This window comes from Siniperca chuatsi, linkage group LG3, assembly GCF_020085105.1.
Source record: "Siniperca chuatsi isolate FFG_IHB_CAS linkage group LG3, ASM2008510v1, whole genome shotgun sequence".
Taxonomy (NCBI): domain Eukaryota; kingdom Metazoa; phylum Chordata; class Actinopteri; order Centrarchiformes; family Sinipercidae; genus Siniperca; species Siniperca chuatsi.
The window spans coordinates 32,362,448-32,379,534 of NC_058044.1; the positions used below are offsets into that span (position 1 = coordinate 32,362,448).

Consider the following 17,087-nt stretch of genomic DNA (forward strand, 5'->3'; position numbering starts at 1 on the left):
CTCCTCTCTGACACCACCGACAGAGAGTCCAGCTCCACCCCCACAATGTCACTGGCCTTACGGATCAGTTTGTTGAGTCTGTTAGCATCCGCTACCCTCAGCCTGCTGCCCCAGCATGCAACAGCATACAGGATAACACTGGCCACCACAGACTCCTGCTGGAAAAGGCACTTCAAACTTGAAATCCCAATGGAGTGTGACCCTACTATGACAACAAGGTAATCTATGAGGAACTGTATGCTGTACTCAGTAAGCAGTCATTATTTTTCATTCAAGTTATAACCATGGTCCATGACTCAGAACTACTAACACTGGATAAATTGACACTTACCAGAATTGACATTCTGAGGAAGCTTGATTGTCACATTTTCTAGAAAGAGATAAGAACATAACATTTGGGTTTGCTACACTCCTCTTTGATAATTGAGTACTATGATGAAGGCTATTCCCATGATTTTTTTTGTTTTGGTCTGATGTGCGTGTTGGAGTTGAGTGGATATAGGGCAGGAGTTACTGGCCACAGGCTCTGCCAAGAGAGGTCTAGAGAAATTCACAGTATAATAAGTTAATAAGTTACTAAACTTGTAAACAAATTGCAATACCAATTGGGGCTCTTTTGCCTAGAGGTCGCTTTACAAACTTTAATATGGTGGCCTAGGACAAATTTTAATATCATGGCCCTTATGTTAATTATATTTACAGTAATTATTTTCATTCTCTGATTCAACCCACAACCATTAGGCTAATTTATGTAGGACTGCACAGAACTAATGTCAACATGGCCACTGGTTATTAAACCTGATCATCATTTTGTATTTACGTTGGTAAATTGGTGACAATTAAAGATTATATGGAAAGTGCCACTTGCCCCCACAGCTTTCATTAGGATGTGAACATAAATGTTAGGCTATCTGTTGGCTGACTAGTTTTTATTCAATTTAAATTAAATGAAATTATATTTATATATATATATAATAATATATATAGACCGCAATCCTAATAATATTATTTACAGAGACCCAACAATTTCCACCATGAGCAAGCACTTGGTGACAGTGGCAAGGAAAAACTTACTTTATGTATACCTTATATATTATAACATTAGATGTTTGAAATGCATGCGTATCTGGTTAGAAGCTAAGGTTAGCTGTTCTCTGTAAAGGAGCTGGCTAATGCTAGCTAGAATTAACATTAGCATATCAACAGGAGTAAGTTAAATTTAGCTAATAATAGCTAGCTAATCTAGATTTCACTGGTCCTTCATATGATGCAAATGTACCAAAATTCAAATGTCCTATCATATTATTAAATAAAGTATTTTTAATGCTTACCCTCTGTTCCCCACTGTATATGCCCGCGTTTTAATATTTTTCCGGCCTTTTTTCCCAAGTCACAAAGCTATGACATCACGATCAGGAGATTGTGTTGTCATAGCTTTGATTGTCGTAGATTGTGAGTGGTGGCATTTTACACAACTGAATGCTTCCATTCACACGATAGGTATCGAATTAAGTATTCTATTGGTATCGGTATCACTTTAAGGGTACTGGTTTTGATACTGGTATTGTAATTTTTTAAACGATACCCAGCCCTAGTCATGTCCAACAAACACGAAACACAATAAATTAATTTAATACAAACATATTTATAGTTTGCTAATCAAACACATGCCCTAGTTGATTTTTGACTCATGTAGTATGCACACTGTTTCCTTCACTTTTAACAAAGCAAGACTAAAATTCTACTACTTCTAGCCCCTAGAGACTGCAATGTTCATTACACCCTACAATATAGTGTCGGTTTAGCTATTCTTTCAGTGTCTTTTCCTGAGGAAAATGGAAAGATACTTTACTTTACATTACTGATATTTACATTATATTGTAATATGATTCCTAGATTTTAATATTTCTTGTGTACAAGTGGACATGGTGGTGCTAGACCACAGGTCAAGGGGCCACCAAAAACATTAAAGAAATACTTGGGTTTGTGTACAGCCCGGGTTTAGTTTTTGTAGTATTCTTTAAATCATTCTTATTGGTTATTATAGCTTTTTATAACTGATTTGAAAGAGAAAACAAAGGCAAATGTTCAATTTGTTGCCCAATCTGTTTGTTATAAATGTCCATTCGATTTTGCACCTGCCTTACTTACACAGTTTCTTTATGCAATGAGGGACTATAATCTACATTTCAGGTGTGGTAACATTTTGTTTTACCTCCACATAAGTGGAGTAATGTAATAAAACAGATCAAACAGGTTTGCCAAGAGGGGTTTGTTTACAACTTTCTGACTGTATGTCTGCACCTGTTTCTGTCCTGTTAGACTTTATTATAGAGATGATGCTGTGTTCCAGAGCTCAACAATTAACCTGGTGAGTAAGAATATCATCATAATGGATATCAATGATGGCCAAAACTATGAGAAAACAACCAAGGTTCTAAAATACTGACATGTTCCTTTAAGAATCTGTTTCTGGGAACCATGAATATTTGAGTAATCTAGCAAACAAGACATGTATCAAATATGTGGATGATTATTATCTGTCAAAGTTGTTATTTGTGTGTGTGTGTGTGTGTGTGTGTGTGTGTGTGTGCATGTTGCCATCAATCAGATTTTAATGCTTCATCATTTTCCAGCTGGGATTTTCTTAAATCATTAAGAGTTGCTCATTAAAGTACAAAGTGGAATGCCCTAGTCTTCTACAGCTTTTATATCAAAATCCACATCTATATCTATTTCCCATTATTTTGATTCATGCTACGTAATTAGTACTTGCCCGTTAGCTACAATAACTCATTGCAAACCTAATGCAGTAAATACTATAACAGGCAAACATGTGCAGTCATCTTATCCAAAGCTACACTCAGCTAGTATGATGATCCACTGATCTTTCAAAAACACATGTATTACTTGGATCAACAGACAGCTAGAAGACCATCATGACAGTCTCTATGATTTTTAGAAGCTTCAACAATGGCATACTTTAGAGGCTATAAGAAATGGTGGCCCTGACATTGTAAAGAGCAGTCAATGGGGAAGAAATTAGGTGAAAGAAAGACTGAAAGAAGACATGAAAGAATGAAAAATTATTAAATAGGAATGGGGAAAAGAAAACAGGAAGAATTAAACTAGAGAAAACAAGTACCAAGGTCATGTGCAAACAGCTGCTGTAGCCACAGAAAGATATCAGTGACTCTCCTCCACCTATCTGAAGTTGACCCAAGAGGCCTGTATTTGATGAAGATGTTTATTTGCCTACAATCTGCTTCCTTCCAGTCTCCTAATCAACTAAACTATTTTAATTTAATCCATTTAAGGTTAAAGGTTAATTTATTTATATATATTATTTATTTATATATTATCTGTACAATACAGGGTTGTACAACGAAATACAAGCTGTAGTCCCTTTATGCTACTCACAAAAAACAAAACAGAAAATTATTATTTATGGTGGAGTGCTGAGGATGACTTGAGGAGTCTCACAGCCTGTGGAAAGAAGCTGCTCTGTAGCCAGACGGCTGCAGGGTGAACAGGCTGTGGCTGGGGTGGGTATTATTTATTTATTTACCATTAAAATGTCATGCACATGGTTTTAGGTATTAGGAAACTTTAGGAAATTAGGTATCTGTGTAGGTTTCTTTCTTTTTCCAATCGCTCTGTCTCTCTCACCAAACAGCATGCTGATATTAGACGATTTTTACGTTTATTGATGAAATTTTATGTTCACTGCCAACATTTTTCAAATGATTATTCATACAATACTGTATCTGCACCTGGCAACTAAAGTATGGTGAAGTTGTAGCTGCGTTTAGGCAACTAAAGTGACCTGGTTAAGGTTAGGGAAAGATTGTGGTCGAGGTGGTCACTATTAAAGAAACGTGATGTTGACTACTTGTGAGAAATGGGGGATAAACCCTAGCCTGCAGTGTATACCTATCTGCCACTCTGACCATCAAACCTTTCCTTTGTGCCATAACACATACAGTGGTGTGAAAAAGTATTTGCCCCCTTCCTGATTTCTTTATTTTTTGCATGATTGTCACATTTAAATGTTTCAGATCATCAAACAAATTTAAATATGAGTCAAAGTTTACACAAGTAAACAGAAAATGCAGTTTTTAAATGAAGGTTGTTATTATTAAGGGAAAACAAAATCCAAACCTACATGGCCCTGTGTGAAAAAGTGATTGCCCCCCTAAACCTAATAACTGGTTGGGCCACCCTTAGCGGCAACAACTGCAATCAAGTGTTTGCGATAACTTGCAATGAGTCTTTTACAGCGCAGTGGAGGAATTTTGGCCCACTCATCTTTGCAGAATTGTTGTAATTCAGCCACAATGGAAGGGGTTTTGAGCATGAACTGCCATTTTAAGGTCATGCTACAGCATCTCAATAGGATTCAGGTCAGGACTTTGTTTATTAAAATGGAAATGGTGCTGTGTTGAACACCCTGTTGTGTACGCAAGCACACTGCACTGCACTGCCTTTTAAATACGCCGATGTCGTATGTTTACATGTCAGGGCTGATTGGGTAATACCTCTGACACACCCACCAGACGAGAGAAAACATACCTCAAAACCCGTTTCACACCGTTGCACACCGTTTTGAGGAAATATGTCGGAAACGTTTTGCAAAACGGTGCACAACGGTTTCAGATTGAACTTGTCCCAGCTAACGTTAACTTAGCTGGCATGTCTTCCTGTGCAGAGAGCAGCTGGGCACACGTCCCTTTTTGAGCTAAATGCTAAAATCAGCATCCTAACATGCAAGTGTATATCATGTGCACATGCACCCATGTATTGTGTGATATGTGGTGTGAATTTCATGTGACTTTTGTGAGGTGATGGGGTGGTGTAGAGGGCAGGTGAGTCATGTGATAGTACCTGGTCTGCTAAAGGGTGACTGGGGAGGGTGTTTGTATTCAAATTGATCTTTTGTCCCCATGAGGAAAAAAGGTGTTCTCATGCTGCTTGTGTGTGCTATGGTGGTTGTTCTCTATGGACAGTAGGGACTTATGTTTACATGTAGAAAAATATTGCATACAGTGACAAGATCTCATGGTGATTTGAAGGATGTTTTTGTGGATTTGATTTAATTTGTTTTTTTTACTGGCTGATGGTTAACTTGTTAATGAAGCTGTATAAATGTTTTTATATGATTTTTGATGCTGTAGAGACATTGTGACTGTATGGTCTGCTAAAAGGTGGCTTTTTGATGTATGTTATACAGATTGCTCTTTTTATCCCAATGAGAACAAAAAAGGTGTCATCAAGCTTTTTGGATGTGTTATTGAGGGGGTTCTGCAAGGATAACAGGGTCTTATATTTACACACAGAGAAAATATGTCCCACAGTGACAACATCTCATGTAGATTTGAAAGGATGTTTTGTGGATTAATTTAATTTGTCCTTTTACAAAGGGTGGATGTGGTTTATGGTGTTTGATGTTGTAGAGACAATGTGACAGTTCCTGGTCTGCTAACGGTGGCTGGGGTGTTTCATATTAAAATAGGTCTATTTGTACCACTGAGGAAAAAACGTGACACGATGAGGGTTTGTGTGCTATGGTGGGCTCTGTAAGGACAATAGGGACTTGTGTTTACATGCTGAGACATTGCAATGATATATCCTTGTGACTATTTGAAAGGATGTGGTGTATGTGGATAACTGTCTTTTATCAAAGGTGTGAATGAGGGATGACCTACAAAAAGGGGTGTATTTTAAAGCAGACAGATACAGTATATAAGGATACTTTACTTTGGATATCGTGTTTTTGAAACTACTTCTACAGTGCTTCACATGTAAGAGCATCTTTATATTTCCTGGAGTCATTCATCATGGTGTTAATATATGGTGAGTTGAACTATTATTGTATTTATTTGTTTTTGTTGACAGAAAAACAGTATAAAAAGACCAACATGAATTTTCGACACTATGCTTAAAACCTGTCTTAATAGGGGTGTCCTCCAATGGAGAAAAAGTCAGTGACAGAGCTTTTACTAGCGATGGTGAGTTATTGTATAATTTTATTTTTATACTTTTGCCATTTGGTTATTCTTTGTTTTTGTGTTTATCTTGAAGTTATATAATGAATTAAGAAAAGTATTAACATGTAAAACCATTTTTTTTGTATGGCTGTGTAGATTTGTTTGATGGACCAACTCTAGAGAAAGCTAAAAGAGAAGTCTGTCCTAAACAACTGAAACATTACAACAAGGAGAACAATTGTAAGCAGTATTTTCTTTTACATCTAGAAAGACCACAGAATGTGTGTTTTTGTTATACACAATAAACATTTCTTTTATTTTGTATTACAGGTTTGGTCAATGATCATGACGTCAATGAGAATGCTTCCAGAACCGTGGTCAAATATTATAGACCTCTGAAACATCACAATAGACAGAATGATGATAAGTACAATTAACATTTTGCATGTTTTTTTTATTTGTACTTATTATCTGACCTTTTTTTTTAGAGAATAATTACAAGTATTAATTTTGTGTACATTTTTTAGCAGAAAACCTCATCAAAATAAATTTGGTGGTAAAAAAAACCTGAACTCTGCAAGCCATAGCTGTAAAGGAGTGCCTCCTGCATAATGACCCAAACTTAGAGAAGGTATGTCTTTTACCAAATAGTTCAGTGCATATTTTAAAATAAAACAAAGTTTTCCATTCTAATTGCATTTGTTTTTATGTGTTCTTTACAGATTCATCTCATGAACTGAACTCATGTCCACAATCATGGTCTGAAGAAGATATGAAGTATTGGGATGAAAATGACTTTATAACACAACATCCAGAAGATTGTGAAACCAACGCCCAGTCTGAAGAGACTGTTCGGATTACGAATACTGGTGTGGAGACATATCATCATTCTGATTTTGTACAAGGAACCACCACACATGATGATGCCATAACACAGACTGCTGAACCGGTGAGCAATATACATTTGGCTGTCTTTGAAAAGTCTTTACATAAACTGTTTGTTCATGTAAGTATCCTTGCTTATGCTAATTCAGTGACAAATCGTTCAGTTAAGGAACTTGTCCGTTCCAATAAGGAACTCATCGGTTCCAATAATAATATCCTTCAAGCAATAAGGGATCTTGTTGGAAGAGGCTTTAGCCATTTCTAGCTGCAAATACATTTTAATGAAATAATAATTTTTTGTTGTTGTTTGTTGGATTTGTTTGCTGCATGGCTGTGTTGGATATAACTATTCATTATGCCTCCAAGGTAGCCAGTTAAATGTGGTCCCTCTCTTGCCAGTGATGTACAAACAATGTTAGTATCAGACAATAAGTACAATGCAGACCTGTTTTTAGAGCAAGTAGCCAAAGCTCTTTAAAGCAACGACACAAGTAAGACCGATGATGGGTTAGAATTTGTAGAGTCTGTGGCAGTGGTTGTATCAAATTGGGTTATGATCAGATAATACAGAAGAATAAACCTTGTCTTTATGTGTCAGACAATACAGACAACAATCTGTGTTTCTCATTGTGCCTTGCTCATGTTTTTATCCCTACACCTTCAGAGGACTTCAAAAGGACAAATTGTCTTTTGCACAAAAACCACATCAAGATTTAGGCTTTGATTATGAACACAAGGCCCGATTTTCTGATGTTACAAAATGTGAGAGTCATTTGGATGTGAAGATTATATTATTTAGTTATTTCAGACCGGAGACACCCCACACCCTACAACAATCTGGTTGTATCTACACGACGAACATTATTTTGGTATTACAAATAAGACAGGATTCTTTGCATCACCTTATGTCTGCAAGTACTGTTACAAACCATATAGTACAGTTCTACTGCATAGGTGTGCACACTACTGCAATGTATGTCTGTCAGACCGCAGCCGTCATCCAGGCAAAACTGTAAAATGTACAGACTGGAAGCGGATATGCCAGTCACATCACTGCTATGAGATGCATAAACAATGCTCTTCAACATACAGTGTTACACCATGTAGTCGTGTGAATTTCTGTGAAAAATCTTGTAGGTTATACCTCACACCACAGAGAAAGAAAGACAAAAACACAAGGGTGCATGTCTCTTGGAAGAGGAGTTGTCAGCACAGTGGTGAAGTCCTGCATAGTGACACTTAATACAAATGCTACATACAGCTTATCCCCAAGGAAGAGCCAGGCACAAAGTATGTTTTTTACGATTTTAAACATGAGCCTAACTTTGTCTGTGCCGTCACATTCAAAGGTGAAAAATGGTATGCCACAGGTGCAGATTAAATGGAACTCTTTGTAGAACAATTCAGATGTACAAAGTACAGCAATTATTCTTTCATAGCACATAATGCATCTGGATTTGACAGTTGCATTATACTGGAGTACTTCATGGTACTTCTGATTGTACCTAACTATGAGAGGCAGCAGGGTCCTTCTAATGTCCGATCAGGCATGAAAGCAAAGGTGGAGTAATTCCTTTAGCTTTCTCCCATGTGTTTGGCAAAGACCCTGATGCTCTCAGTTTTGATGATGTAGAAAAAGGCCATTTCCCTCACAAATTCACCACCAGAGCTAATGAGTTTCACATAGGCCCCTACCCTGACCCCTCTTATTATGGTTATGACACAATGATGGATAGTGAAAAGGTCACTTTCATGCAGTGGTACAACACTGTCCACCACCAGGTGTTTGACTTCCAAATAGAGCTGTGTCGCTATTGTGTCAATGATGTTGTTGTGTTGAGGAATGCATGCATGGTCTACCGTGAGACAATTATCGGGAGCCGGTTAAGACCCCTTCAAATGCACTGGCAGTTTATGGAAAGCTACAAGGTACAACAAGCCTCAACCCTCAAGATGCTCTGTTTGGTGGTCGAACAAAAGCAATAAAACTACCATAAAACAGAGGGGGATATAAAAAAAACAGCTACTATGATTTTACATCTCTCTACCCCACTGTACAGTCTTGCAAGCCATACCCTGTAGGTCATCCCCAGATTATATTTAAAGATTCCGAATCAATTGACAACTACTTTGGATTTGTCAAGTGCACAGTACTACCTCCTAGGGGGGTTGTATCACCATTGTAGCCGGTCCGTCAAATAGTGGTAAAACATTTGACAAGATTAAACAAGTGATCTAGCGCAACAAAAGTAAAAGACATGTCATCACGCATTTGCAGAAATGTGGTTCAACTGAACATGTTATATATAAGGCTCCACGTCCTCTGAGGAAAGTAATTCTCAGCAGTGCCACCAATGATTTTATCCATTTATCTATTTCCTTGTGTACGAAATAGCACTGGATTTGTTGAAAGGTAAAACACCATTAACTAATCAGTACAGACGATTGAATAAGGAACGGGCTGGAAGTAGACTGATTGCTGAAAAGAAGGTTGGGGTTTCTAAAAAAATGAAAGTGATCAACCAAACTGGTTTTGCTTCCGCTACTAGGAGCTGCAAAAATGGAACATACTGTAAGCAGAAAATGTATTTGGTTCCACAGCATCAGCTGGATACATTAAGACAAACTGGTAGTCATGAATCTATTAGACAAAAAGAAAATGAAGTGTATGATGCAACAATAGATGTACTTTTTTTGATGAAAAAAATCGAGAGATGTATCTTGGACTGATCAGGGAGAACTTGTAAATAATAATGTCATAAGAGGTTCACACATGTTTGATTTGTTAAGAAATGTCACAAATCCATACAAGATTGTAGACTCTTCCAGACCAATAGGCTGGCATGATTTTTTGAAGACTCTTGCTATCTTAATTATATACCATCAACAGTACAAAGCACTCAGGCAAAACAACTTGTTTCAGGTTACAAAGGTTCCACTACCCATATTCGCAATATTGATGAATATGCATTTTCAGATACCTCTATAAGTAGTGTAAAGAAAAAAGGTAAACATCAGAGAAGGCAGATCTCCTAGTGTAGACACTCATGAATGGTTGAAGCTTTGATTTTTAATTATTGTATTTATTTTTTATGTCTTGTTTTATTTTTATCTGTTTCATATGTTGTTAAACATCACATGTATGTGAGTGAGCAAAAAACTAATTATTTCAAAATAACTTTTGTTTATGTATGTCTAAAAATGTTTCTGAATAAATGTTTTGATATGCTGACTGTCTTTTTTGTGTGTGACTTTTGTTGTACAAAAATAATGATACAATATATATACAAAATATATAGATACAATATTTCTACAAGCAGACCTGTGCACACTGCACGCAGGTTAAATCAAAACAATGATATAAATCAGGTTGAATTTGATGACAAACTTACAGACCATTAAATCATCATAAACAAGATTATTACTATACTTCATTATCACACGGTGATAAGAAAGCCCTTTTTTAATAAATACATTTTAAATAGGCAGTGTTGGCCACGAGTGATTGCTAATTTGTCCTGCACTTGCCTTGTAGAATAAAACACATTTCCACAGTTAAGCTCAAGAAAAGTAGATATGCTGTCAGGGAAATCAGGGTGCCATGGATTTACAAAAGAGTCAAAAAAATATACATCTTTGTGTTTTGTAATATACAACCAGTGCGAGCCTCCTAAATGAGAAGGATCCATGTTGACTACAAGCATAGAGGGTAATTCCTGGACACGTTTGGGTAGCTGATCAGAAGCAAATACACCCAGAAGCTTCTTTGGACATACTGTTAATAACTAAAATTAGCTTTATGGTATTAATTAGTCTTAATAGTGATCGAGGAGCACCTGGTGACTGTTGGATATCTCAATAACTGAATCAAAGACTGTGTAGCATATCAGATTTACAGTTCTAGATAGCACTGTTTTAATTAGCAAGACGTACACCCCTTGTCTGCCTCAAGATTGAAACAAAATAAAGTATTCCCATCTCCAAAATCGTTTTGGTTAATGGCCCCACGACAATCTTTTAGCTGCCGCCCTTTTGCTTGAATCAACTGGAAATATTAACAGGTGTACTGTCCATTTTGAAAATCTGCCTGGAATGGCTTAGCGGGATATGTATGCCCATCGGCGTATATAACAAAAAAGTGTCATAGTGATGGAATCTAAATGGGTTATAGTTACCAGTGAAAGCCTTATTATCAACAAAACACATGCCCCAAAAATAACTTGTCTTGATTACAGATTCTGGTACCAGTATAAATGGACATTTTTTTAGACACACAATCAGTTGGGTATTTTACATTAGCATGGGTCAAAGCTATTGCCTGAGATTAAGATTCACACCGTTTATTAGTAGTTTTTCTTGAAAAAATGAACAGGAGCGATCAATTCTACAATTCGACTTTGTGATGTATATTGTGCCCTTTGTGTCAATACTTGGTTGTCACGTAAAGTTGTATGTGCATCCTTGATAAATAGTCCACAATCAAACTGTGAGTCTAGTGTGTCCTTTTCATAGTTTAGTAGGCATTCTATCACTCCCCTATATGGGTATGTGTTTGAAGATTGGGAAATCAGTCTGTCTTCCAAGGTTAAAACACACCAAAAATAATGTACAACCAGGGTAGTTGATCAGACCTACTTCATCCTGTTGTCCCGAATTGGTTCTGTCTGGATTGGTTATCTTAACACGTAAATATAAAAATGTGTTGTTAAGGTTGATGTGTCTTTGCTGCTGGATGATATGTAAAACTCCAACTGCCCTGTGTCTTTTATTGCTGAGAGTAGCGGGATCTCAAGATGTGTACATTTTTCAATTGTGGGTAAGTGGCAGAGTAAAGTTCGCTTTTTACACACTCCTCTGACATGCTGTGGAGTAGTCACATTTTGTAAGTCCAAAAAACTAAATGTGTGTGGGGTTTTAAAATATGTCTGTATCAGCAGTCCTGTAGTGCTTGAAGGCGTTCTTTCGTCCTTTAGGATGTGACTTTTTTCTAGCGGTGTCTACCATTTTATTCCTGTGTCTGGTAGTTGGTTGATCCCTCCCATGATTATCAGGTGGTCTTTTAATTGGTCTTTTTACAACTGTCACAAGTCCTGATCCTTGTTGTCTTTACATGGTTGACATGGATTTGTCTATATTTGCAACAACATTACTGACAATATTTTTTGTAGTAGATGTCAGGTGGGACTTGGCATAACTTAGAAACTAATAATGCTTAGCATTATTATTAGATTATTAAATGTTTAGCTATTCTTCTGCCTCCTTTAGTGATAATGGTACATGTAATAAATGTAGTTTATTTGTAGCTTTGGAGGCGAGGCTTAGTGAATTGGAAACGCGGCTCCGCACCATGGGAACTCAACCATTAGCTGCTGTAGTTAGCCAGCCCCCAGTAGCCGGTGTGGACCGACCAGAGGTAGCTTGTGTTAGCCTGTTAGCCGTCTCCTGGCAGCTCCCTACTTTTTTTTTTTTAAACCCAATAATTCTAGGTCGTATTTGCATTGTGCCTCCCTCTCCCCCAAAACCCTTCTCTCTCTCTCTCTCTCTCTCTCTCTCTCTCTCTCTCTCAAAACCTAACATGGCAGTGGCGGATGGCCGCCCACCATTGAGTCTGGTTCTGTCCATGGTTTCTGCCTCTTAAATGAAGTTTTTCGTTGCCACTGTCGCCAAATGCTTGCTCATGGTGGGATTTGTTGGGTCTCTGTAATTAATAAAGAGTATGGTCTAGACATGCTCTATAGGAAAAGTGCAGTGAGATAACTTCTGTTGTGAATTGGCGCTATATAAATAAAATTGAATTGAATTGAATTATCAGGACCCCTGCCTTTATCAGGCCCTCTATTGTGGGTCTGATTCCTTCCACAGTGTGCTGCTTTAGTGGGTGCTGCTTTTGGTATGGTAACTTAGCTCCTGATTTTAGCTTAATGCGTACAGGTTGTGCTGATATAACTCGTCACGCCACGTTGATCTTGTTCTTTTACTTCTCTCTATCCCTTCTCTTCCTCCTTCATTTTTTTATCTCTCACTAGTGACTGCATCTGTGATGTGTTTGTTTGTGTGTGTATCTGCGTGCCTCCTGTCTGAACCACCCTCCTACACTTCTATTAAATTGTTTTCAGTAAAATTTTATTTATATAGCGCCAATTCATAACAAAAGTTATCTCATTGCCTTGAGCAGGTCAAGACCGTCCTCTTTATAATATTATTTACAGAGACAAATTCCACCATGAACAAGCACTTGGCGACAGTGGCAAGAAAAAACTTCTATTTAACAGACAGAAACCTTTGGCAGAACCAGACTCTTGGTGGGTGGTGCTGCTGCCATGTTAGGTTTTGAGAGAGAGAGAGAGAGAGAGAGAGAGAGAAGGGGGTGGGGGAGAGGGAAGCACAATGCAAATTCCATCTAGAATTTTAAAATAGTAATAATGTAATGGTAGTGGTAATATTATTATTAATGAAGAAATAATAATAGAAATGAGATTCATAGGAATAATAATGACAATAATAGTAACAAAGCCAATAACAACAATTGTAGTAGTAGTTGTTGAGCAGGAACACAGGGGCAGCAGGTGGCCCATAACCACAGATCCAGTCTCTGCAGCTCAGGAGGTAGAAATACCTGCTGAAAGCGACAGAAGGAAAGGGGCGGAGATAGATGAGAAAGCACAAAATTTCGGGAGAGAGAAGATGTCAAGTTAGTAACATGCAGTAATGGGATAAAATGCATACAGATGGAGAGAGAGAGAAGGAGAGAGGAAAGAGGTGCATCATGGGAAGTCTCCCAGCAGTCTAGGCCTATAGTAGCGTAAGTAAGGGATGGTTCAGGACTCACCCAAAGATAACTCAGAGGTTCCTTATGGTGCTGCTGGAGGCCAGGGCAATGCCATCTAGAGTAACTATATCTTTAGATAATGTGTCTCGGAGGTGTTTGAGACTAAATACAATAACTTCAGTTTTGTCTGAGTTTAACATCAGGAAGTTGCAGGTCATCCAGGTCTTTATGTCCTTAAGGCATGCTTGAAGTTTAGTTAATTGGTTAGTTTCATCTGGCTTGATTTATATATATAATTGGATATCATCTGCATAGCAATGACAGTTTATGGAGTGCTTCCTAATAATATTGCCTAGAGGAAGCATATATAAGGTGAACAGAATCGGTCCAAGCACAGAACCTTGTGGAACTCCGTGACTAACTTTGGCGTGCACGGAGGACTCATTAACAACATGTACAAACTGAGATCGATCTGATAGATAGGATTTAAACCAGCTTAATGCGGCTCCTTTAATGCCAATTACATGTTCCAGTCTCTGTAATAGTATGTGATGGTCAATGGTGTTGAACGCAGCACTAAGATCTAACAAGACAAGTCCATTGTCTGATGCAATTCAAAGGTCATTTGTAATTTTCACCAGTGCTGTCTCTGTGCTATGATGCACTCTAAACCCTAAATCCTCAAATAAACTATTGTTATTTAGAAAGTCACACAACTGATTGGCGACTGCTTTCTCAAGGATCTTAGAAAGAAAGGGAAGGTTAGATATAGGTCTATAGTTAGGGCTAAAACCCCTGGATCAAGAGTGGGCTTTTTAAGAAGCATCATACCAGTACCCAAGAAACCCTGCCCTTCAGAACCTAGCCACTTCCGACCGGTCGCACTCACTTCAATAATCATCAAATACCATCCGGTTAGCTGTCAGACCACAGCTGGACCCCTACCAATTTGGTACAGGGCCAAACAAGGGATGGAGGATGCTGTGGCATGCCTCCTCCACATCTGGAATCACCAGGCAACTTCGATACAATTCTCTTTGTTGACTTCAGCCACCAGATGATCAAGAAATTTCACCACCTCAACATCGCTCCACTACTCATACACTGGATTCACAACTTCTTCAGCAACAGACCACAGGCTGTTAGAATAGGCACATAATCATCCTCAACTGTCATCACCAACACTGAAGCCCCTCAGGGCTGTCCTCAGTCCCTTCATTTACACCCTCTACACAAATGACTGTACCAGCCCCTCACCCATCACCATATACTTCAAATACTCTGATGACACTGCCATTCCCGGACTACTCAATGACAATAACTCTGTTACAACCTGTCAAAAACATTTCTCACTTCACACAATGCTGCACTGATAACCACCTGCAGCTGAATGTAAACAAAACAAAAGAAATCAAATCCACAGTGGCAAGACAGTAACAGGTTAACAACTATAAATATCTTGGACTCACTATAGACAATAAACTCAGTTTTAATCAACACATCACTTGTATCCATAAACAATCTCAGCAAAGACTCCATGTTGTCCGTAAACTCAGAGCATTGTCTGTTGCACCCCGCCTCCTGTTGTTGCTTTATAAAAGCATAATTCAACCCATCCTGTTGTACTGTTCCCTATGCTTCTTCACCATGTTGACCATCCAACAAAAACAAACTTACTAGCATCACACATAGTGCCTCTGAAATCATCTGCGTTCCCACACTCAAACTCTCAGTCATGAACGATGAAGCCATCACACGCCTCACAATGGCAAATGACACTGATCACGCCCTCAATCATCAGTTCACATTACTGCCATCTGGATGGAGATACAGGACCTTAAAATAGAGGAGAGCTCGCTTCAGCAGGGGTTGTGTCCCCTCTGCCATTGCAGCATTGAACAAACTGCCTCGCTGACTATGTTGTGTGCTGGGATGTGTAAATGTATTTATGGGGACTCCTATGTATTGTCTGTATCTTTAATAACTGTACAATACCTACAGTATATACTATCTGATGAACTACAATGTGAAGGATGTGTGATTTTCCATTGCATACAGTCAGGAAACCACCTGACTGTGTCCACCTGGGGGTGTTAGGGTTAAATAAGCAAGAACATCTCGTTTCTATTTTAAATCTTTCTCTCTCTGTCTCTCTCTGTTAAGGTGTCCAATAGCCAACAGGACATGTCCTTCTGGTCAGACTTGGAGCAGCAGTCAGTGTCAGTGTGTCCGCATGACTGCCAATGTGAACCACAACCCCCCTCCTCCACCACTGCCCCCTCCAAGGCCCTCCCAACAGCACCTTGGTGAGTGTTTTCACATTTGCACACAAACAGATTTATGTTGTTATTTTTTCAGAAAACTTTGTAGAGAAAACTGTGTTTGCTTACTCTGCAGTAGCCCAGAAAAGCTGCTGATAGGCATACAGTAGGTCTAATACCTGGGAAATTACCCTCCACTGCCAACAAAGTCAAGACTGTAGTAATATGTACCGTAGATGGCAGAGCTATTTGAAGCTGTGTATGTGGTCAAATTAGTGTGTCTTAGACTCAAATTATTGATATATTGACATGAAAACAGCATTTAATGTGGAAACACAACGATGACTTCAGCTGCTGTTTACACATCACTGGCTGCATTCCTTCAATTTTTATTCAATTCAATGCACTACAGCTAATGGGAGCTCTCATGTGGGAAATCTTTAACTAGCATTCTCTTTTAAAGTACTGTATAAAAGAGAGAACTGATATAAAAGGTAGCCACAGGTGGCGGGCGATGGACTTATCTGTAGAGCCAATCATCATTGTAGTGCACTGTAGCGCATATCTGCCAGCTTTATACATGTAGCAAAGCGTCTTTTCAGTTAAGTAGCATTTCTCCAACCTAACTGAAATTGTTGAGACACTTGGTGAGTACAGCAAAGGTCACTGGATATAGCACTCTTGTCTTTTCTAAAAAAGTGAGTGTTTTGGCCTGACAACACAATTCAGTAGTTGCAAGGTAAATTCTCACTCCCCAACAGCAACCTTAGGGTCTTTATGCAGGTCACTATCTAACGGAAACATTGTCTGTTGCACCCGACAGTGTAACATCACCTCGAATGGAATGTTTTCTCTCGACCATATCTGTGACTGACACATCCCTTTGACCACCTCAGATTTAACTCATGGGCTCTTTGCTTTAGCTTTTTGGCATCTCCCTTCCGGTCAAACCTTTCCCTCTTTGTTTTTGTTAAGGTACGGCTCTGAGATGACACAGCATTGACAGCAGAGCTGTCTGATTTAGCGGGTGTATGAGTAACAAGCAAACTGCAGTACAGAAATGCCAAACTAGGTTTGAGGTCATTTGCCTACATATACATATTACAAACATATTCTGATAACGATTTATCATATATTGGGGCGTTGATTATGCCAGTGATCAAATCTCGCAAATGCACAACTCCT

General features: G+C 38.4%; 1 protein-coding gene across 3 annotated transcripts in view; it reads left to right on the forward strand.

Annotated features, from left to right (window-relative positions):
* Window positions 1-17,087, forward strand: part of vegfc (vascular endothelial growth factor c) — a 130,914-nt gene that overhangs the window by 95,256 nt on the left and 18,571 nt on the right. Inside the window, exons 5-10 of one of the 3 annotated variants that reach the window (XR_006377399.1) lie at window positions 5,792-5,853; window positions 5,958-6,008; window positions 6,144-6,227; window positions 6,318-6,410; window positions 6,506-6,618; window positions 6,710-6,936. Coding sequence is in view for 1 of the 3 variants with exons in the window: in XM_044189913.1 (XP_044045848.1) it covers window positions 15,805-15,947 (143 nt within the window). In the remaining 2 variants the exon portion in view is untranslated. Of the gene's footprint in view, window positions 1-5,791; window positions 5,854-5,957; window positions 6,009-6,143; window positions 6,228-6,317; window positions 6,619-6,709; window positions 6,937-15,804; window positions 15,948-17,087 lie in introns of those variants that run through there. The other 2 variants (XR_006377398.1, XM_044189913.1) reach the window with 2 other exon arrangements.